Below are 22,027 nucleotides of genomic sequence, written 5' to 3'. Positions count from 1 at the left end.
TCCACTGCTCTGAGCACAGCCCTCCCCAGATCTCTCAGCTTTCAGGCAGCAGAACGGGGCAGTCAGAAGAAATGAGTCCTGTGAATTTCCCCACATACCACTTCACATCCTGCGTCTTGAGGGGGAGCTGAGAGCACATATATGAACCCCTGGATTTTCTGTGGTCTGCTCGTGGCCAGAATCCTTGACAGCTACATCTTCCCTGCAGCTATTCTTGCACCTTTCCCAACTTCAGCTTCATCTGGATCCCCGAAGAACTTCTAGAACAATCCAGTGGCTTGCTTTGAAGCTTAAAGAGCTCTTTCCACCTTCAGTGCTGCTTTGATATTCATTATTTACTCTTTTGACATGTGCTTCCTGTAAACTCTGCCATCCAGAGCTGGCTTCTTTGCATGAAGCAAAGGCAACATCATCTGTAGCTGCTTCATTCCAGGAAAATGCCATCTCGGAGCCCTGATGCCTACAGCTGCCTCTTGTGGCTTTGGGGCTGCTCAGATCTCAGCTCGAGCTTAAGGGGATCATTGCAGTAACCAGCAAGGGAGAGAGCCTGGAAAAACCACCCAGGTGTGCTGCTGTTATTGCTGCTTGTCCTCCTGTGGTGTCCCCATCACCACCCAGACTGGTCCTGGCTGTGCCTGGGGAATGGGCAAGCCAAGCAGCAGCACCAGAACACTTCAAATGGAGAGCAGAGCAGGGATTTGCCCTCTCCTCGTGTGCCAGGCCCAGGAGTGAGAGGAGAGTCAGCTCTCAGTAAAAGGGATGGTTCTACTCTGGTCCAGAGGAGCTGGATTTGCCATCAGAATTACCAGAGATGCAAGGCCAGCTCTGGGGACCAGCTCCTGCACCTCAGCCTGCAGCTAAACACTAAAGGACAATTCTTGGTACCTCGTGTAGGTCTGACAAACTTTGTTCTGAGCAACTCTCACCCACAGCTCCCCAGGAAGGAATCTGCTCCTCCTGTTTGCCACTCGGGTGTCAGTACAGGAATGCCCCAGTGCATCTTGGCAAGCTCTGAAGGCAAAGAGCGACAGGCTGGGAGCCCCCAGCTGTCCCTCAGCTCCTCCCCACACACCCTCACGGCTGCTTTGCGGGGCAGCAGCCCCAACAGGTGGGAAAGGACCCTCTCCGGGCTGCACCTCAGCCCAGCGCGGCCTGCCGCCTTGCAGCAATAATTACCCACTCTTTGTTTTTTTAGACAAACACCCTAACTGTTGTACATGCAAAAGAAGAAGAAAAAAAAAAAAAAAGGGCGAGGAGTATTAAGAGAAATCGAGAAATCCACCGCCTCGTTCCGCAGAGGGGGAGCGGGCGCTGCTGGCAGCAGCTGACGATGCTCGCTCCGCGGCAGATGCGCCTCTCGGTGCTGCTCAGCCCCCCCGGCGGCGGCGCTCAGCCCCGGGGCTGCGGGGGAGGCCGGCCCCGTTGCGGGGAGGCAGGAGCCGCCGCCAGCCCCTCCCCGCCGCCGCCGCCGCCCGGAGCAGCAGCAGCAGCGATGCCCAAGTTCGCGGAGCGCGGCCGGAGCGGGGGGGGGCGGCGGCGGGGCCGGAGCGCGGCGCTGCGGGCAGCGGGGGGGCCCGGTCGCCGCCCCCGGCCCGGCCCCGCGCTGAGCCCCGCACGGCCCCGCGCCGCCCCCGGGGCCGCCCTCGCCTCGCAGAGATGCCCCGGACGGTGCTGCTGCTCTGCCTGGCCCTCGGGCCGGTCCTGCGCGCCAGGTGAGTGCCGCCCCCCTCACGCCCCCTCCCTGCCTCAGTTTACCCGTCGGGGCAATGCGAGAGGAGGGGGTTGGAGTGGCAGCGCTTCTCCCCTAGCTCGCCAGCCCGGCTCCAGCGGGGATTTGGCACCTCCGGCTGTCCCTTCCAGCGGGTCCCGTCGCGGCAGCACCGAGTGCCCGCATGTCCTCCGCACCCCGGGCTCCCGCTCCGCATGCCGGAATGGAGAGGGCAGCTCGCTTTCCACCCTGGCATCGCCCCGCTGGCTGATCCTGCCGGGGGACCCTGCCGGGGGACCCTGCCGTCACCCCCTGGATAACCCTGCCGGGGGACCCTGCCGTCACCCCGCTGGCTGACCCTGCCGGGGGCCGAGCTCCTTCGGGGGTGCCCGGAGCAGGACCGGAGCGAGCCGGGCACCTCCGGGAGCTCCATCCACCCCCGGGGCATTCCCACGTGCAGTAGGGCTGGCTGGGAAGGAGCCTGGGTCCCCTTCCTTGCACTCCATCCCGGGACCCCGAAGCCCCCGCAGGGTGTGCGGGCTCCTGCCCTGCTCCACAGGTTGGCCGCGGGTCGCGGCTCTGGGTGCCCGCTGCCAGCCCGGTGCCAGCCCGGTGCCAGCCCGGTGCCCCCAAGGAGGCGAGCGAGCGGAGGCAGGGGCGGGCAGGTGGCAGTGCTCTCCCAGGGCCAGCCCTTCGTATCGTAGGCTTTTCTGTAAACAGCGATGAAAGGGCCCACGCACAAGGGGGTTTCAAGTTTCTCTTTCCGTTTTTTTCTTTTTCTTTTTTTTTTTTTTTTTTTTTTTTTTACGATTCCTAGCCCGGCTGATGAGTTTAATGGCTAGATGGGGAAAGAACATGTTGTCAGCAGATTGTTACCCCCAGGGCTTGGGGGAAGAGGGATTTCACTGGCTGAAGCTAATTGGCAGAATAAGCCGCCTTAAAGCCGATCAAATCCCATTACAGATGCAGCCAGGGACAGAGAGCATGAATCCTGCCACTAATGGCCTGCCCTGCCAATGCTTCCCGACCCCGGGGGTGGGCACAAACTCCATCCCTGCCATGGTCCTGCGTGGTTTGGCCTTCCCAGGGTCGAGGAGCAGGAGCTGCCCCGCTGGTCATGCCCTGACACCCATTCTCTGCCGTGCCCTGGCACAAAACCTCCCGGGAGGAGATCCCTGCAGGTGCCAGGGGCACTGGGGGGCTGAGAGGGGGTGGATCCGTGGTGGTCCCGGTTCCTGTGCCCCACCATCCCTGCAGAGCATTGCCACGAGCCCTGCATCTCCAGAGGGTGAGTTGTGAGCTGCAGGATCACACGGAGGAGTAATTAAATGTGTTGTATTAATGTATTCACATCCCCTTGGGCAGGAATGCTCACCCTACAGCTGGCCCAGGCTCTCCTCTGCCCAGTGCCTCAAGCCTGAGCCCTGCTTTGCCAGGAGCAGTGGAGGTTTGCGGAGGGTGGGCATGATGGAGTGGGAGAGGAATCCTGTTAGAGGAGAAAAAAGAGCAAGTTACATCAGGGTCTTGCTCTGCATCTGCTGCGTTTTTCCTGGGTGCAGTTGTGGAGGGTTTAAAATCTCCTCTTCCCTGTTCCTCATGGTGGGTGCTGGGGTGAGGAGCTCTGCAAACAGAGCTGTGCATGTGAGCTCTTCTCCTGGTACAAGCAGCAGCACCCTTCCCCTGGCACTGCAGGGGCTGGGTGCTTTTTGCCAGGTGATTTAGCACTCCCCAGAGGGTGCCCCCAGCACAGAGGCTCCTTCACCAGCCTCTCCCAGGGCACTGCCTCGGCTGGGACCAGGGCAGCCAGCTCTGAGCCCTGAGGGCAGGAAGGCAGGATCCCTGCACAGCATCACACCCGATGCTGGGCTGGGCAGGTGCCTCAAACCATGCAGATTGGAGCACTGGGGCTTCATGGAGTGTGTTGTCAGAGGTGGGAAGAGATGTGAGATGGGTAGGGGCAGTTAGAGCCCCCATCCTTAAATCCTCTGCCTGCTTTTAATTCAGAGTCCTCACCCCTGTGCCTACAACCCTAGGGGGCATTGGGCTGGGTGAGTAAGGACACATTAGCATGTGGTAATTAGAACTGACCACAGTGCTTTTTGACCAAGGGAAACGTTGTTGTTGCATTTTGCTGCTCTCTTTTTCTTGGGAGCAGGGAATGCTTTCCGCTGTGCTTGCAGCAGGGCTGGATACAGCCCGGGGATCTGCATCTGTGCTGGGAGGCTCCTGCCTCAGGGCCACCAGCAGCAGCAGTGACAGTGGGTGTGCAGCCCAGCCAAGCACCACCAGCCGCCCCAGCAGGCACGGAGCAGAAGTTTCTTCGTGGCTCTTGTTGTTCTTCCCCTGCTCCTGCCAAGGGAACACCTTGGGCACAGGGGAGGGAGCCAGGCACAGCTCCTCAGGTGAGTTTCCCCAGCAGTGAGTGTTTGGAAGCCTCAGCCAAACAGGTGTCTGCCTGAGGAACAGGGAATCGGAGTGAGGCACGGCTCTGTCCTGCTGTAATGCCACAGGCTGCCCAGGGAGAATTGTCCAACCTCATCCATGCATGTGAGCGCATCCGAAAGGACACCTCCCTGCCGTGCCAGCCTCCTGCTCGGGGCACCAGCAGGAGCTGCCATGGCCCCAGCTCCTCTGTCAGCACCAAGGGTTTCCTTGCAATGCCCCCGTTCTGCCCTGCTGTCACCCCCTGCCCACACTGTGGCTGTGTCCCAGCCCATGGCCCTGCTCTGAGGAGGGTGTTCTGGCATCTCAACGTGCAGAGGTGAGGAAACACAGCTCTGCCTTTCCCCCTAGCTGCACAGAGACATATGAGAAGTGGCTGTCCCCTGTCACCAAGCCAGCTGCTTTGTGCCTGGAGACGGAGCTGCCAGGCCAGGCAGTGTTCACAGCATGTTGGGGATCTCTCAGGTCTGCAGTGTGACATTTCCATTAGCAGCTGGAGGGGGGATGCTCATGTCACCTTAACACCTCTTCTCTGCAATAGATCTCGGGCTCTTGCCTTCTCAGTTTAAAGTGGGGCCACCAAGAAGAGAAACCAGGGAGGAGGCAGTGGCTTGCAATAGGGTGGCATGAGAGTTACACTCTTAACCAGCAAGGGCTGATGTGTGTCTGTGTGTGCACAGGCACTCAGAAAAATCATATTTTCTCCAGCAAAAGCTGGCTTGCTTATGCTAAGATGGCTTAGTATGGTTTAGTCGGCTGGGATTAGCTGCATTAGCAAAAAGCATATTTTTTGTAGTGTCCCTGCATCCGTAATAGGGATGTGACTCCCTGGAAATGCTACCCCAAGCCTCAGTGTGTTAATCAGTGACACTAAATGGGGGGAAACCAGAAGTCTGAGAGCAGGGCAAGCTCAGATGGGGTTTGCTCAGCCCACAGAGGGATATTTCAATTTCTGCTGTAGCCTGACAGTTTCTCAGAGGACCGGGAATTTTGGCAGGGCAGGGAGATGTGCAGAGTTCAGCACTGGCAGGTGACTTCAAGAAAGTCAGAGGAAGGGAACACGGAGAAAACATTTCAGTGCATGAGGCAGCCTCCATCACCCAATACTCTGGCAGAAGGGAAGCAGTTCAGATTGCAGTTTGGATTGCATTTTGGATTGCTTTCCCTCGCCCTGAGCTGTGCTGTGGGCACATGTTCCAGTGTGCTCTGTGCCCTCTGGGCTGGGCTGGCAGTATACCCTGTGCCCCTGTGCCACCCTGGGGTGGGTTGGCAGTGTCCCCTGTGCTACCCTGGCAGTGTGCCCCATGCCACCCTCTGGGGTGGGCTGGCAGTGTGCCCTGTGCCACCCTGGCACTGTGCCCCGTGCCCCTAGAGCTGCTGGCTGCTTGGAGCTCCCTGCCCGCCCGCCTTTGGGAGCCAAGGCCACGGCGAGAGCCCGGCCAGGGCGCTGCTGGGATGGGGAAGAGCATCCTGCCAGCGCTGCTTAACACTCCTTGAGCGTGGTTAGCAAGCGCAGCGCAATCAGACGGGAGACAATGCGCTGATGTAGCAACACCTAATGCGCGGCGGCAGGCAGCCCGGCCCGGCCGGGGGACACGTCCCGGCGCCCCAGAGATGCAAAGAGTTTTAAAACCGAGTTTTGGCTGGAGTTTTGGGAGAGGGGCATCTGACAAATCGGCCGCAACGTGTCAATTTAATGCTTTTTCGACCCCTCCGAGTGCATCGGCCAGGCTGTGCCTCCGCAGGCGCTGGAGGGAGGTGGGATCTGTTCAAAACGAGAGCAGGCTCTCGGTGCTAAAGTGATTTCAGCATTTATTGTAAGAAAAGAAAGGCCCAAAGCAAGGGGGCTCCGGCCCAAGCAGGAGCATTCCCGTTGAAGATGGAGCAGCACTGGTGCTGGGGCAATGGCCCCGATGTCCCAGATGGAGCAGCACAGATTCAGTGGGTCAAAGCCCCTTTTGATCCTGCTTTTTGTCCCTTTGGATTGGTTTCTTTTGGATCCTTCACTTGCATGAAGGTTTCTTTTTGGATCCTTCATTTGCATTTGCACTCGATTGGCCATTACAGTTCTGTCCAGGCTGGCTGGTGCTGCACTTTACTGAGGTGTGTTATGGCACATTGTGTACCAGATTTCTTACAACCACCCTTTTAACCCTTTTTACAATATAATAACCAAACTAACAGCACATGCTTAACGATCTAACAACTATTTTACAACAGTTTCTAACCTATTTTTAACAGCCCCGTGGTGCCTGGCTACACCTCGGAGCTGTGAGGCTCCAGCTGAGAAGTGTCAGCACGGTGACAGCTCCCACTGAGAGACCCTCGCTGTCACTGGAGCAGGTGACACACTGCCATGGCAGACGTGGAGGGGGCTGTGCTGGCATCCTCTCCCACACATGGCTGTGGCATTCCAGGGACAGCCATGTGGATGAGCTGCCCAGAGCAGTGGCAGGTGGTTGCAATTTCCCGGGTGACCATGTGAACCTAATCTAATTAGATGCTTTAGGAAAACTCCTCTAGGAAAAGGGAGGAGTGTGAAAGGTTTAGAGAGGGCAGGGTTGAAAGGCAGCGAGAGAAGCTGTTGCTGAGTGGATGGTGTCCAAAAGAGGATGGATATGAGCTTTTCTTGCCTGGCTGGGAGATTGGGAAGATGGGGCATCCTTAAATGGGAGCTCATGCCACAGGCTGGGGAGGAAGGGTTGGTGAGTGCAGGGAATGGGTTGTGGCAGGTCGTGGCCTGGAGACAGAGGAGTTTGCATAAGGCTTTAATTTCCAGGGATCCGTGCAGGGCAGATGGCTGGCTTCCTGGCATGCAGGATGCCTGTGTGGTAGATAAGGACCTCTTTTCTCTGAAATGCATTCATTGCAAATGTCTTGCTCCCCAAAACCACTGTTTTGTCACTGTCTCTTCCCTCAGAGGAAGCCTGCTTCAGGTGTCAGCAGCAGGCAGAGCAGTGGAGGTATTTGAGGTGAACAGGCAGCTCTGGCAGCAGGAGCTGCTGGGTGGGATGAGCAGGAAGGCAGGGAAAGCAGGGACTGCCTCCCACACCTCGGGGATGAGCAGTGTGCCTCCAAAGGGAGCTGAGGAGGAGGTGAAGCACTCCATGCTAGTTTTTCTCACTGGTGGCAAGTCCCCAGCATGTCTGGTGACCCTGAAGTGAGCAGAGGTGCCAGGTGAGTTGTGCCTTCTTAGTAGTGTGGCTGAGAGGAGATCCCTGAGCTCCTCATGCTGTGCCTTTTAGCTGCACTGCATCCTCCTCCTTTGGTATCTCTGGAACACAGCTGTGCCCCCACTCCCAGGGAGTGCCAGAGAGCTGCCACAGCCACGTCCCTGCCCTCTGTCTCTCCTCTGCAGGTGTGAGAGCACAGAGGAATACGATTATGATTACCTCAGCATCAATAAAACCTGGGTCCTCACGCCCAAGGCACAGGAGACCGATGCCACGCAGATCCTCAACTCGCTGCTCAAGAACTATGACAACAAGCTGAGGCCTGACATTGGCAGTAAGTGTTCCCTGAAGCTCCCTGTGGCCACAGGTGTGACCTGGCCTGGCCATGTCCTGTGTTTTCCATGCTTTGGTGCTTGCTGGAGCTGGGATTTTTGTTGTGGTAGAGCCACGCTCATCCCAGATGGGATCATTCTTTGTCTAATCCCTCTGCCAATGCTCCTGGCCCAGCTGATGGTGCCTGTTTTCTTGTCTTTCCAGTCAAGCCCACCTTCATTGATGTGGATATCTACGTGAACAGCATCGGGCCGGTGTCTGTCATCCAGATGGTGAGTGCTGGTGTGCATGCAGGGCACGGTGTCCCCTCCTCACGGTGCCTGCAGGGCACAGTGTCCCCTCCCCGTGGCAGTGTGAAGGTGGTGTTGACATGAGAGGTTTCCTTTCCCTTGGTGAGGGTGCTCTGACCTGCTGGGAGCTGGAGCTGGAGAGCCCTGGGCACCATCGATGGTGATTGCTTGCGTGTCACCTTCCCACTGCAGGGCTGGCCCAGCTGGGGCAGGTTGTGTCCTGCTGCCTAGACATGGTGTGAAGGTGATGTTGGCATCATTGGAAGTTTCCTTTCCCTTAGTGAGGGTGCTCTGACCTGCTGGGAGCTGGAGCTGGAAAGATCTGAACACCATCGATGGTGATTGCTCATGTGCCTGCAGGGCACGGTGTCCCCTCCCCATGGCAGTGTGAAGGTGGTGTTGGCATGAGAGAAGATTTCTTTTCCTTTGGTGAAGGTGCTCTGACCTGCTGGGAGCTGGAGAGCCCTGAGCACCATCCCTGGTGAGGAGCAAGGTTCTCGAGTGGCCTTGGTGAGCCCACAACCCTTCCACTGTGGGTGATGCCCTCTCTGGTCTCTGCTGGAAGGGGTGGCAGACACTCCTGCCTGGTGGCTTTGCCCTCTCCTCCCTGGGAAGTGTGTGGGCACCAGGATGTTCAGGGCAAGGTGGAACCAGGAGGGCTGAGAGGGGTACCTGGAGATGGTTTCCATGGCAGTGTGAAACCTGAGTGCCCAGGCCTAGCCTGTGGTGCTGGGCAAGGGGAAAGCAGGGGGTCTTCAGGTCCAATGTTTCTTCTTCATAGTCTAGCACTTTAGAGAGATGCCACCAGGACTGTGACAATTTCTCCTTATGGCTCAGGACCCAGCTGTACCAAGAGCTGTGAAAACACCTAACACAGACACTCTTTGATCAGAAGAGCAACTGTTGGCTATTTAATTTTCACAGGAAACTTCCTTTATTATTATTATTATTACTATTTTCCCTGCAAAGTCATCTTTTTTCCCTTTTCTAGCAAGGAGCAAACCTGACTGTTGTCAGGTTTTGAAAGACTTCTCCAGTCCATTGGGCAGTGAGGTTGAGGGGACAAAAGCAAGATACAGCCAGGATAATTTGGTTGTTTATTTTTTATTTTTTCCCAATGCAAAACAGAGCAGGAACAAAACCATCCCCCTTAAACTAAAAAAAAAAAAAAAACAAAAACCAAAAACCAAAACAAAAACAAAAAAAAAAAAAAAAAAACACCAAAAAAAAAACCCCAAAAAACACCAAGTTCCCATGATAGGCAAGTTATTTTTACCTTCCAAAGTACAACATCTCCAAGGAACAAACCCCTCTGGGGATAGAGGGATGGTACAGTAGCTGAGGTACCAGTTCCACTCCAAGAAGCATTTTGAAGCAGCCCTTCTGGCTGCTCACCACCACAAGGATGTGCCCCTGGCAGCTCCTGCTCACGAGCCACCAGATGGGCACTGCCTGGGCACCAGCTCACACCATGAGGGCCCAACAGGAGGCCCAGCAGGGACAGCCTCGAGGCTCAGAATTTCCTTGCATTGCTGCAGCATGCCCAGCTCAAGGTGCAGAACCACAGCCTGAGTTGGGTGGGTGTCACCCCCTGCTCTTGGGACTTCTGCTGCTCACAATGACCCCAAGATGTGTTAGAAAGTCTCTTTTCCCAGCCCAGCAGTTGAAGAAGGAGTCAGGATTCTTCTGTTCTTGTTCTCAAGGTTGTTTATTGTTTCTTATCTATAAAATTCTGTCTCTGGCCTGCTGAGGTCTGTCCAGCAGGACAGTTCCAGGCACTCTGCCTGCTCCCAGGGCAGTGTTATCTTTTTATACTAAAAACTACATGTACATTATTTACCACAACTTCCCAATACCTATCACCTATGTTAGACAGTGAGCTTCTACCTTAAACCAATCCAAAAGTGCCACCATCACAGCAGAAGATGGAGGCCAAGAAGAAGAAGGAGAAAGGCTGGACATACCCAGATCCCTCCATCTTGCCCCCTGAACCCCTATTCTAAAAACCCCAAAAATGTATTTTTCACATTCTAAAAACCCCAAAAATCTATTTTTTACCCCGTGACAAACTAACTATTATTCTACTCAAACTTTCGTGGCTTGCAGATCCTCATATAAGGTTGGCAGTTTTTTCCATGGGTCATGATCAAAGGCACAGGGGTCTTGGGCTCTGTGCCAGGGTGTCTGAGCCCCCTGGCAGGGATTTGGGCAATCCAGGACAGCCTGAGGGATGTCCTGGGTTTTGACACCCTGCCACGAGCCCCTGCAGCCCATGGGGGTGTGAGGCCAAGGTGGCACAAGAGCAGCAGTGCAGGGGCAGGGTGTGCTCACCCCTTCAGGAGAGCCTGCATGTAGAGCACAAGGGTCATGTCACAGCTGGCTGCTCTACCTGCTTTGCCAAGAAACCCCCACAAAACCCAGAGCACATCTTCATCCTTCCCTTTCCCTCTCATCCTTCCCTCACCACTCTTTTCCAGCCCTCTCTGCCATGGGAGCACTGCAGAGCCAGGCAGGTGCTAGCAGCAGAGAGTGGTTTCTAAAATCCACTCTGCATCCAGAGTTCATCTCTCCTCCTAAACAGGGATGCTGCTGCTAGGCTGGTTTCCTAAGAAACACAGCTTCTGCCATGGTGATGGGGATGTGGGAATGTGTGTGTGTCCATCCCAGGCTTGTAGGATTTTGGATCTGCTGGGCTAGCACCAGCCAGAAATGGCTGCAGGTACAGCAGCTCCAGGCACATTCAGTATCTCTGGTATTTTTGGGGAAACAAGATTCCAGGCAATGACAACAGCCACCCCCACCAAGGGGAAAAGCTGTTGTGTGAACTCAGCCCTTACTAGAGACCAGGAAATCATGTGGGGGAGCTCAGCCCATGTGTTCAGCTCTCTCTGAGAGTCAGAAGAAGCTTTTTCTCTTTGTGAAATGGGGCTCCACTAGTGCATAGGACCCCTGGAACTGCCAGCATCTGCAGGACTGTGCTGGGGGAACTGCTGCCATGGGCCTGACGCACCCCTCTGCAGCCTTCCCACCTGAGGAGGGGATTGCTGTTTGTAGGAACAGCCAGGAGCTGCTCAGGCAGGGAGGAAACTGCTCAGCGTGGACAGTTTTGAGGGACCAGTCCAGGGGTCTCCCCAGGGTCCCAGAATTCACCTGTGGTCTTGAGACACCTCCATATGACATCTCCAGGGATATCTCTCCTTCCTTGTTCCCTTAGGTATCTTCTTAAGCTTGAACCTGTGATGCCCTTGTACTGTGAAACCTTTTCCCGCGAGATTGAGGTGATATTAAAGATACTGAAAGCAGCTAGGCCCAAGTCTTAATGCCTCAGATTTCTGCTATCTGTACCCTGTATATTTCCCCCTGCTCTTGGGAGAGGCTGCATCCTGCTCTGTGGTGTCCTGAAGCAAGAGGAAAGGGCAGTGACAAAGCTGCCACAGTGTCACCTCTAGACTTGGCTGCTTCACCCAGTTCTTTGGTGTTTGTTTGCTTTCCCATGCTGATGCAGTGAATTAAGTCATTCTGTGGGTCCTGCCAGGCCCTGGCAGGCTGGCATCAAACACATGATGGATGGTCTGTGCTGGGGACATGTCATTCCCACTCTGTCCCTGTTGGTACAGTGTAGGAGTGTTGAGGGGTAGGATGGTCAGGCTGGACAGAGACAGAGATCTCTGCAGCCAGGGCTGGAACTTGGGGTTTATTGCAAAGGGCCTGGGGGCAGGGCCCTGCTGGGAGCTGCCAAACACAGCTCAGAGCAGCAAAGAGAGAAGAGAGGGGGAGAGAGGGTGAGAGAGTAAGGGAGTAAAAAAGGTAAGGGAGCAAGGTTCCTGCTACAATACAATAAATCTTCTTCTGTGTTGAATATTCTGATTCTCACTAACCAATCTAGTACAAGATGATACAAATCCTATAGCATTTACATATAACCTATAAGAATCACTACATTACCACACTGTGTTACATTTTAAACCCTAAAAACTCCTCTTTGGGCCCCTTCTGCCAAACTGGCAGGGTCTGCTCTGAGCCTTGGGCCTGTCTGCAAGCAGAGGGTGTTGTTCCATCAAAAGGGGATTCCCTTCAGCTGGCCATGCCATTGTTTTCCAGTTGTTCAGTAACTGAGGGATCTCAAAGCTTGCTTTCATTTCAATCTCACTTATAGTTTCCATATTCTCCAAATCTTTTGCCAGGCAATCATATTTATAAGGCTTTCCTGTTTCATCTTCCCCAACAGTACAGCTTCTCCCAACCTGAGAAGCTGTGCCCTCTCCCAGGGGCAGGCCCATCCCAGTGCCCCATCTTGCCTTTTCCCCATGCACAACCTGAGGAAATGCACATTTCCAAGGGAAGGGACCTAGAATTTGTCTCAGAGCTAGATCTCTCTTGAGCCCATGGTTGACATTTCACTGTGCCACAGACAGAGAGGCTTGTGTAGGCTGGAAGGGCCACTGGAGGGGAAATGTCCCATTGATCTCCTTTACGTGCATTGCCGTGACAGTGCCTTATGTAAATATTTCTCTCTCACATAGGCTGTGTAGAAGACAAAAAACCAAGTTCTGCTTTTCAGAGACACAGCAGCATTGCTGTGGCTGTTTGCCTGGACCACTGTGGCCTATAAATCTGCAGCTGGAGGCCACAGGATGGCCTGACATGCTGCTAGAGTAGAAGGCTCCTGTGACTGTGTTCACAGGAGTTTTCAGATTGGGGAAGAGACGAGGATCTGACTCCATGTTTCAGAAGGCTTGATTTATTATTTTATGATATATATTGCATTAAAACTATATTAAAGAATAGAAGAAAAGGTTTCATCAGAAGGCTAGCTAAGAATAGAATAGAAAGGAATGATAACAAAAGCTTCTGTCTTGGACAAGCCAGCTGACTGTGATTGGCCATTAATTAGAAACAACCACACGAGACCAATCACAGATTCACCTGTTGCATTCCACAGCAGCAGATAACCATTGTTTACATTTTGTTCCTGAGGCCTCACGGCTTCTCAGGAGGAAAAGTCCTAAGGAAAGGATTTTTCCTAAAAGTTGTCTGCAACAGGCTCCAACTTATCTGGTTTAAATCCTGGTCTCCTGTGATGCTCACCCTCAAAGGGTTAATGTCTCACTGCTGTCTTCATCCTGCTGGTGCTCTGTCAGGGACTGGGAGCTGGTCCTGCATAGCCACTGCCCAGCCTCCAAATGATAAATCACGTCAGGATACAAAACTGATTCCGGTCCTTAAAAATGAATAGGTGATTTGAAAATGCCCTGTGCTGGGTGTGAATTCTGCATTCCCTCATCAATCACTTGTCATAAATAACATTAACATTCAGGAGTCAGCAGAAGGTGGGCAGCTTTGGAGCAGGAAGAAATGGAAAGTGATTTCCTGATATCTTTTGTACACCAGAATGGCAGTCTTGTCTCCAGTTTAGGTGGCTGAGCAGATTTTATTCTGAAAAATATTCAGAATATTCTATCAGATTGTATTCCCTCTTTCTGAGGGAAAGGACCCTCTGTGCTCTCCAAGGACAATGTGGCAGTGACCAGAAGCAGAGCTAGAAGGTGGTTCAAGGACAGGAGGTGGGACAGGGGAAAAAGTGAGACCATCAAGTCCCACAGCTCTTTACCCCAATCACTGCATGGACTGGCATTTCCTCCCCAGCCCCGTGGATCTTTGGGTGGGATTGGGGCACTCAGCACCTCTCAGGATGGTATGAAGCTGCGTTTACACCATCAGGGGAAGGATGCACTGGCCATGAGCCCCTCCAGAGCTCTGCAGCTACTGAGCACTGGCCAGCAGCCCCTGGAGCCAAATGAGTTATCACCCACGGTGCTGCAGCTATGTCTTCAGCTGGATGCCCAATTAGATTCCCATTTACACAGTGCTGAGGTGTCTCTAGCTTATCAGAAGCTCAGCCTGATGCAAAGCCCTGCCTTCGTTCTCTGAGCATGTTTGTGGGGAGAGGTGCCAGGGAGGAGACTCTGGGTTCAGATTTTTCGCTGACTGGTTGTTTGCTGGAGGGATTTGTTCCTGGTTTTGTTTTGTAATGGCTTTATTGCTATAGATTATAGCTTTAACTGGTGTCAAGGGCACCTAGAGCTCTGGATCACCTTCCTTTAGGGATGCTTAACTCTCAGAAAATGAAAGTAAAGCAGGTGCCAGCTATTGGGGCTGAGTGTCTCTCAGTCCTGAGGACGTCCCTGAAGTGTCCGTGAGGGACAGAATGAGTGAGAGGGGGAGAAGTGCTTCTGTTCTGAGCCTGGGGATGGAGCAAATCTTGCCCAGAGCTTCTCAGATTCCTCCCAGAGGCCAGAGCTGAATGTCCTTTTCTTCTTTTCTTACACAAAACCAGGCGTGAGGCTCAAGGAGCCAGACTGAGAGCATGGTCCAGACACTGTGGCAGCCTCCTGGCAAAGGTGGATGGAGACATTTCAGTCATCCTTGGTTACCTGCCTCAGGTGTGTGGGATCAGAGGCACTGCACCAAGGGCTGGTTTGGGTGCTGGGGGCTCCTCTGTTTGCTGTGTGAGGAGGAGATGCCCTTGTGTGCCAAATTCTGTAGCAAAACAGAATGACAGCCCTTCTGCTGGTGTTGTACACCACCTCAATCTCATTACTTAACGATAATAAAGATGGAAAGAGCAAAATTTGCCTCCATCATTCAGCAGGGGCCAGGTTCTGCTGCCTCGGAAGTGCCTGTGATTTCCAGTGGGGGTTCTGAGCTCCTATCTCCATTGTTACAGCAAATTGTTTTCTTATCTCTGCCTGTGAGTGGGGGGCTGGAACCTGAAGGTGATATGTCCAAATAAAAGTGTTGGCTTTCCCTCCTTGCCTCTTTATGAAGGAGAAGCTGCACACTCTTAAATTCATAATGCTCTGCTTGACTACATTAGTTACACACTCACAAAATTGAGGGTGAAAAACATATTTTCCCACATCTGGAGTACTGCAGAAAGCATTTAATAGATTTGCACGTAGGGTGCATTTGTGGAGATGCTGCGAAAAAGGAGGAGGGAAGGGAAGAGGGAAAAGTTTATTCGTTATCAGCTGATGAATAATTAATTTACAAACATTGTCTTGTTAAATATAAATTGAATCCTCATTTGACACACTTCATAATTTAGAAGTATAAGCCCAGCATGAATGAAGAGAACCCCCCACTGACTCCTTTCATGTAAATCCCGAGGAGGCAGGCAGGGAGGCTTGGCTCTCCAAGTTAAAGCTGACAAGGGCTGGTGCTTAGCAAGGGGATGATGTGACAGAGAGAGCCTGGGGACCTGGGGCACTTCCAGAGAGAGCTTGGGGACCTGGGGCACTTCACCCTGGCTCGTGGGGAGATGGCTGAGCGGGCCAGGGCGGCAGTGGGTGTCTGCAGAGCCCTTCTCCAAGGACTGATGCTCCACTCAGAGCTGCGGGTGGCTGAGCTCCGGATCACAATCCGAGGCAGCAGCTGCTTGGGAAGGGCTGAGCTCCCCCAGAGACCCCTGAGAGGGGACCAGAGATCTACAGAACTTAAGCCAGCGTTGCAGAGAGCCCTGGGGCAGCTAGAGCCTGGGGAAGCTGAGCCACATCCCAAAAAGTGCTCTGTTAAAGCAGCTCCTGTGACTGTCCCGCTGCAAGGCTTGGGTTAATTCCTTCCTTTCTCCCCTAAAAGACAGGGAAACCAAGACCAGTAATAATTGTATGGCTCTGAGGAACACTTAAGTCTTGATTATACTTAGCTTTGGCTGCTTTGGAATAAGTAGGAAGGAAATGACTTGAAAATGGCACGCTGTTTAAAATGCTCCACTGTGTTGCTCTGGAGCACAAGATAAGCCTATAGGTAAAGGAAATCTGCTACCTCCCCCCTCCTTCCCTGATAATAATAGGTTCCAGCAGTTGCACAGCACTTCTCAACTGAAAGGACTTAAAAATCCTTCACAAATCATCTGTCTGGGAGGCAACAGCCCAGATGCACCCACTTTAGGGTGGATTGCAGTGCCTAAAGCACACTGCAGTGCTCTGCCGAGGGCTGGCCATCAGCACGAACCTGCTGGGGTTCTGCAGGACACACTCATGGGCTAGCCTGGGTTTTGGTCCCTGATAAGGATGTAGATCACAGAAATTTAAAGTGTTGGGAGGTGGTGTTGCTCACTAACAGCCCCAGTGCTTTTTCTGGCTGTTGTTCTCCGTGCCTGAGTGATGGCTCGGAGCTGTGCCGCATTTATTGCATCTTCAAAATCCTCGTGTGCTTGGAGAGGGCTCACATCTCCTGGTTCCCTGATGCTCAGGAGCAGGCACTGTCCCTCATGCTGGTGTTCACAGGTACAGAAGGGCAGCATCTCTCCTCATGAAAAGTTTGTCTTTCCGTACAAAACCCCCCTTAGGCCATTGAGAAATGACACCAACCACGTGTGACTTGTGTGGGACAAACCACGGGCTGCAACTAAAGGTCTAATGGAATAAATAAGCTGCTGCCATCCTAAACATATCCCAAGAGCTTCCAGAATTGTCAAAGTTTGCTTCCAAAATGGAAAAGAGCTGATTTATTCACTATGAATAATTCAGCCAGCTCCTTTTATTATCCAGAACATACACTAATCCCCTCCAGATATTTTCTGTGTGACATCCATGTTGGTATTTTATTTACAGGCTGTGCAGAAAACTCAAGGAGTCTGTTATCAGTGAAAAGCTGGAGGTTTGCATCTGAAATTTGGAGCTAAATAAAACCTGAAAATCTGGACAGTGGCCTCCTGGGGGCAGGGAAAGAGCTTTTCCTCTTTTCCTCGGAGACATTTCTGGAGAGCAAAGCCCTAAAGTTAATTAACATCTGCGCTCGCAGCCTGGTGCTAAATGGGGAATGTGGCTGTACTTAAAGGTTTCTTAAACTGCAGCATCAGTGCTGGCACACAGGTGCCTCCCGCAGCCACAGCCGGGCCAGCCTCTGGCCCTGGGGCAGCACGGATAAATCAACATCCATAATGAAGTAATCGGCTCTTGTAAATTCCTTCACGGATCCCATTTCCGCCCTTCTGCTGGCAGCAATGACTCAATCCCTCATTCATTTCGTGCCAGCCTCTGGAGAAAACTCGCATTTCCTCAGCTGGGCTGAATGCAGAGGGGATTTGCTGGCCCTGAACCTCTGCAGGCAGCCTGGGAAGGATGCGCCGGTGGCACCCAAGGAGCTGCTGTGCTCACTGTGCCTGACCCGAGAGCATAATGGCTATGGGGTCAGAGAATTCCTGCAGGATTTGGCCCATACCCTCCCATTTCCCACACCACTCAGGATTTTCCATGCCTGGGTCTACTCCTGGGTCAGGGGTCTCATCAGTCCCTCTAGAAATGTCAGCCCTCATTCTAGAGAAGATGCAGAGTGGATTGGAGAAATTTACCAGATTAAATACCAGAAAGATGGTCTCTAACATTCAGGGGAACCTGAACATTCTCCAATAATCATGTAACAGATTCAGAGGCGAAGAAGGAAAGCAAAGGCTGAAAAGCCTCCTCACCCTTACCCACAGGAAACCTTTCCTACAGTCTGGGGTCGTAGCAGCTGCACCCAGTCCCCCTTTCCACATGTTTCTGCCAGCAGTGGGGCTTCCTGCTTGGTAAAGGGCCACAGGGACACTTTTCAGTGACGAGGGGAGTGTCCTTGCTGGGGTCTGACCCAGGCTGGAGGGATGTCCCTGCTGCTGGCTCTCAGCTTGGCAGGCCATTCAAAGAGGCTCTGCTGTGATGCAGGGGCTGCATTGCTGCAGGGTGGGCACTCGGCCGTGCCCACTGCACTGCAGGGGATGCAAAACATGGCTGGTTCCACCTCAGCCACCCCAAAGGAGCTGCCCTGCAGATCCCCAGGCTATGCTCATGGACAGGGCAGGAGGCTGTGTGTGATCCAGCTACTGATCTGTGCTCTGACCCTCATTAAATTGATTCTTGCAAGTCAAAGGGAGAGCGCTGCTGTGTCAAACTTGACAGATATATGGACTGTGAGCTGTACCAATAGTTGTCACTCGCTGGGCTGAATGATTTTTAGGCAGAGTTGATTTATTTGAACTGAAGGCCTTAGAAATCTCTGCAGGAGAGGATAGGATATTTCAGGTGTGTGAGAATCAAGCCCCAGAGCTGGTTAGAGGCCAGGGTTTGAGGGCAAGGTTTCTGGTCTAGGACAAACAGCAGCATCATAGGAGAGATCCGCTCATTCTCCCCTCCCACTTGGGACAAACAGCCAGAATTCTTCAGCATTTCCAAGGAGAAATGGGTTCAGGGACAATCAAAACATTTACATTTGGTTTCATCAGATTGTTTTGATTTGCTCTTCATATGGTGATAAATTCTGTCCTGCATAAGTAAAGCAAGAAAATGAGTATTTGGAAATAAACGTCAAAGTGAAGTGCATCAACTAGATAAGAGTAAAACGAAATATTTTGTTAGCTTGCTGAAGAAAAAGAAGTTTTTGAATGAAATTATAAGGTTGAGGTAATTCATTTTGGGGTTTGACAATTTTAATTTATTTTGAGCAAAACACCTTTTTTTTTTTTTCCAGTACAAATCAGTTCTATTTATTTCCATGCATTCCCAGATGAAGCCATCCTACCATTTCCCTTAAAAGGCTGTTGTGAAATCTGCCTGCTCTAAATGTGTCACAAAATGGAGACCATTTCTCAGAATTCAGTGCTTGTGGGTGACCATAATCAATATGCTTCAAGGACCTCTTCATGCCTCGCTGCTAAAAGCAGAATATTCCGATTATTGCATCCCATCTCCATGCACAGGAAGGGTTTAATTGCCCGTGGTACAGATTGGAAGTGAGAAGCCAGTGTGAGCCTTCCTGGGGCTTTGCTTCTCCTCACATCTTTTCAAGTTGCTTTGGTGTCTCTGTGGCTCCAGCTTGGTGAGATGCGGTCAGTGGGTGGGCAGGTGGACGCTGCTGCCATTTCACACCAGCACTGCCCCAGCAGCTCCCAGTTCCCAGCTTTGCACGGCCCCAGAGGGATCCTGCTGGCTGCTTGGGGCACTGTGGGTGGGGAAATAAAGGGGCATGATGGCTGGAGACCCTGGCAAAAGCCTTGTGTGTCCATCTCCACTCCAGAGAACTCCGTGGTGAGGATTTGTGTGTTTGTTCCCTGAGCTGCAGTTGGAATTCGTGTGCTTGTTCCCTGACCAGGAATGGCTCCAGCCATCTGATCAGCTTTGTTCCACAGGGGAATTGCAGGTGGTGCTGGAGGCTCCCCCCTGAAGGCAGATGCCCGTGGGAGGTGTGAACCAAAACACTGGGGAGTGTGGGTGGGGGAACACCTTGTCTCCATGTGGCTGGGGAGCAGGGGAGGTCACACTGGGGATTCTCCAAATGCTGGAAGCTTTGTTTCTGACAGTTCCCCTCAATCAGCTCCTCTCTCCCTCCACATTTGCCACCTGTGATGCCTCCCACAGCAGAGGGTGGCCTTTAGTCTGTCATTCTCCTCCACAGCCACCCAGAGCCACCTCAGCAGTGTGGTAAAGGCAAGGAGAGGAAGCAGAGCAGCAGGGTAGAGGAGTGGGGAAAGCTTCAGGGAGTTGGGTTGGTTGTTCAGCCATACCTTAGTATTTCTGCTCTCACAGCCATAGGGGTGAAGTTCAGATGACAAATGGGTGATCTTCGTTTGGTTCTTGAAAAGCTGAAGGCAGGGAGACCTGTAACATTCAGGATGAACCATTTCCTTCCATGAGCTGGCATGTCCAGGGACTGCAGCCTTAGTCTCTCACATGACTCTGTTTCTTGTGAGAAGGCTCAATGGACCCTGGTTCCTCTCTCTGGACCAGCAAGATGAAAATACCTCAGTATTTCTGCTCTCACAAAAAGCCAAAGCCAAGTCCAGGTGCTGGAATTTGGTAAGGAGCATTAAAGATGTGCTGTCCAGCTCCTGGATTTTGTTTGGTTTCTTTCTGTGTACAATTCTTTCTGTGTATAATTTTGTTTGGTTTCTTTCTGTGTATAATTCTGGGATATACAAGATCTGCCAGAGTATTTCTTACACTGCTGTGTAGAAAACAGAGCCTTTATGTTTTTCACCACTTCCCAAAGATGTTCTGAAGTCATTGAGGGGAGCTGGGGAAGGTCAAGTGGTTGAGTCTCAAAGGAGGCATCTACAGCAGGCAGAGAGTGTACAAAGCAGTTGGGAGAAGGAAAAAAAAAAAAGGCTGGGAATATCAATCCCTCATTTCTGAGGAGAGTGGTTTGCACCCACCAGGTGCCATGGGAAGTGAGCAGCCCTCAGGAGCAGAGCTCAGCAGGCCCAGGGCTGGTGACCTGAGTGCCAGATGGCCTCCCCACTTGGCCTGGAGTGTGGATTTGTGCCTGGAGAAGGGAATCAGCTTCCCTGGTAACCCTTCTGCAACTGCACTCCTGCTGCTCTGCCCTCCCAGTGCCCAACAGGGGAGCACAGAGAAAGTGTTCTTTTTTTGTAACCTGATTAGTTTCTCCCAGCTGCTTTCCACAGCCTGGTGCTCCCTTCAAATCTCATTAGGGCTGGGCTGTGATCGTGTGGTGGCTTGAAAAGAACTGCAAAGGGAAAAACAAAATGAGGCAGAGAGAAGGAATATCAAGGAACTGGCAGGGCAGGAAGAGAGAGGTGGTAAGCACAGCAAGGGGGCATGAGAGACAACATGAAACAGATTCCTTGAAAGAGCTGGTGAAGTAGAGTACACTTTCCCATCTCTTCCTTCACCTGGGGCTGGGAAAGAATGGGGTCAGCAGTGAGGATCACTGCAGAGGGTACAAACTGATCCCCTTTTGTGAAAACAGATCTTTTTCAGGTGGTTTGAATGTCCTTTTTTTACCTTGATGGTGAGAATGAGACAGCGATTTTTACAGGTGGTTTTTCTCCTGGCCAGTGCCAGCATTTCCATAGCATGGGTGGCATCCCAGGGACTTGGGGTGCACTGACCTTTCTCAGGCCAGGCCTGGGCTCTGCTGGATCCTCCACCCTCTGAACGTGCTGCCAGCAGAGGTGGTTTGCCAGAGCTCAGTGTTTTGGGGAAGATGAAACAGGAAAGCCTTATAAATATGATTGCCTGGCAAAAGATTTGGAGAATATGGAAACTATAAGTGAGATTGAAATGAAAGCAAGCTTTGAGATCCCTCAGTTACTGAACAACTGGAAAACAATGGTGTGCCTGGCTGAAGGTGATCCCCTTTTATGAAACAACACCCTCTGCTTGCAGACAGGTCAAGGGTCAGAGCAGACCCTGCCAGCTTGGCAGAAGGGGCCCAAAGAGGAGTTTTTAGGGTTTAAAATGTAACACAGTATGGTAATGCAATGATTCTTATAGACTGTATGGAAATGCTGTAGGATTTGTATCTTGTACTAGATTGGTTAGTGAGAATCAGAATATTCAACACAGAAGAAGATTTATGGTATTGTGATGAGAACTTCGCACTCTTACCTCTTGTCTCTTAGCTCTTGCCTTTTACGCTCTTACTCCTTTTACCCTTTTACTCTCTCACCCCTTTTACCCTTTTACTCTCTCACCCTCTCATCCTCTCCCCCTCTCTTCTCTCTTTGCTGCTCTGAGCTGTGTTTGGCAGCTCCCAGCAGGGCCCTGCACCCAGGCCCTTTGCAATGAACCCCAAATCCCAGCAGGGCCCTGCACCCAGGCCCTTTGCAATGAACCCCAAATCCCAGCCCTGGCTGCAGAGATCTCTCTTCTCCATCCGTCCTGACCGTGCTACCCACATCAATCCCACACCAGTGTTTGTTGGGAGTGAGTGAGTGTTTCTCACAGAGCAGGGCTGCAGCAGCTGCTCCCCACTCCTGGGCAGTTCTGCACTGCCCATCCCAGAGTTTCATTTTAGTCACAGTGGGTGGCACGGGAATGGGAAATGCAATTAAGGAAATTCCAGCTTCTCATCTGAATCTTGTCAAGCTGTTCTGGGGGAGCAGTCCCGGGGAGTTAATTGTATGCAGTGAGAAGTTTTGTGTTCCAGCCCTTCCCAAGAAAATTTCCTTTTGCCTTCTCAAACATCCCATAAGCCAGAAGGACAGATGAACAACAGCACCGGCCCAAAGTGTAAAATATTCTCCTCCAATTATCCTATGTTATCTCTGCTGCTCTGCACTCACATCTTCCATCCTCCCCTCT

General features: G+C 52.4%; 1 protein-coding gene across 1 annotated transcript in view; it reads left to right on the top strand.

Moving 5' to 3' along the window:
- Positions 1–1,570: 1,570 nt before the first annotated feature.
- The window catches only part of LOC132079896 (gamma-aminobutyric acid receptor subunit gamma-4), a 43,197-nt gene continuing 22,740 nt past the window's right edge, over positions 1,571–22,027 (top strand). The window contains exons 1-3 of the mRNA XM_059482764.1: positions 1,571–1,712; positions 7,509–7,657; positions 7,861–7,928. Coding sequence (XP_059338747.1) covers positions 1,657–1,712; positions 7,509–7,657; positions 7,861–7,928 — 273 coding nt within the window. The 5' untranslated portion in view covers positions 1,571–1,656. The remainder of the gene's footprint in view (positions 1,713–7,508; positions 7,658–7,860; positions 7,929–22,027) is intronic.

Source organism: Ammospiza nelsoni, chromosome 15 (genome assembly GCF_027579445.1).
Source record: "Ammospiza nelsoni isolate bAmmNel1 chromosome 15, bAmmNel1.pri, whole genome shotgun sequence".
In the NCBI taxonomy this organism is placed as follows: Eukaryota; Metazoa; Chordata; class Aves; order Passeriformes; family Passerellidae; genus Ammospiza; species Ammospiza nelsoni.
This window is presented reverse-complemented; position numbering and strand designations above follow the sequence as displayed.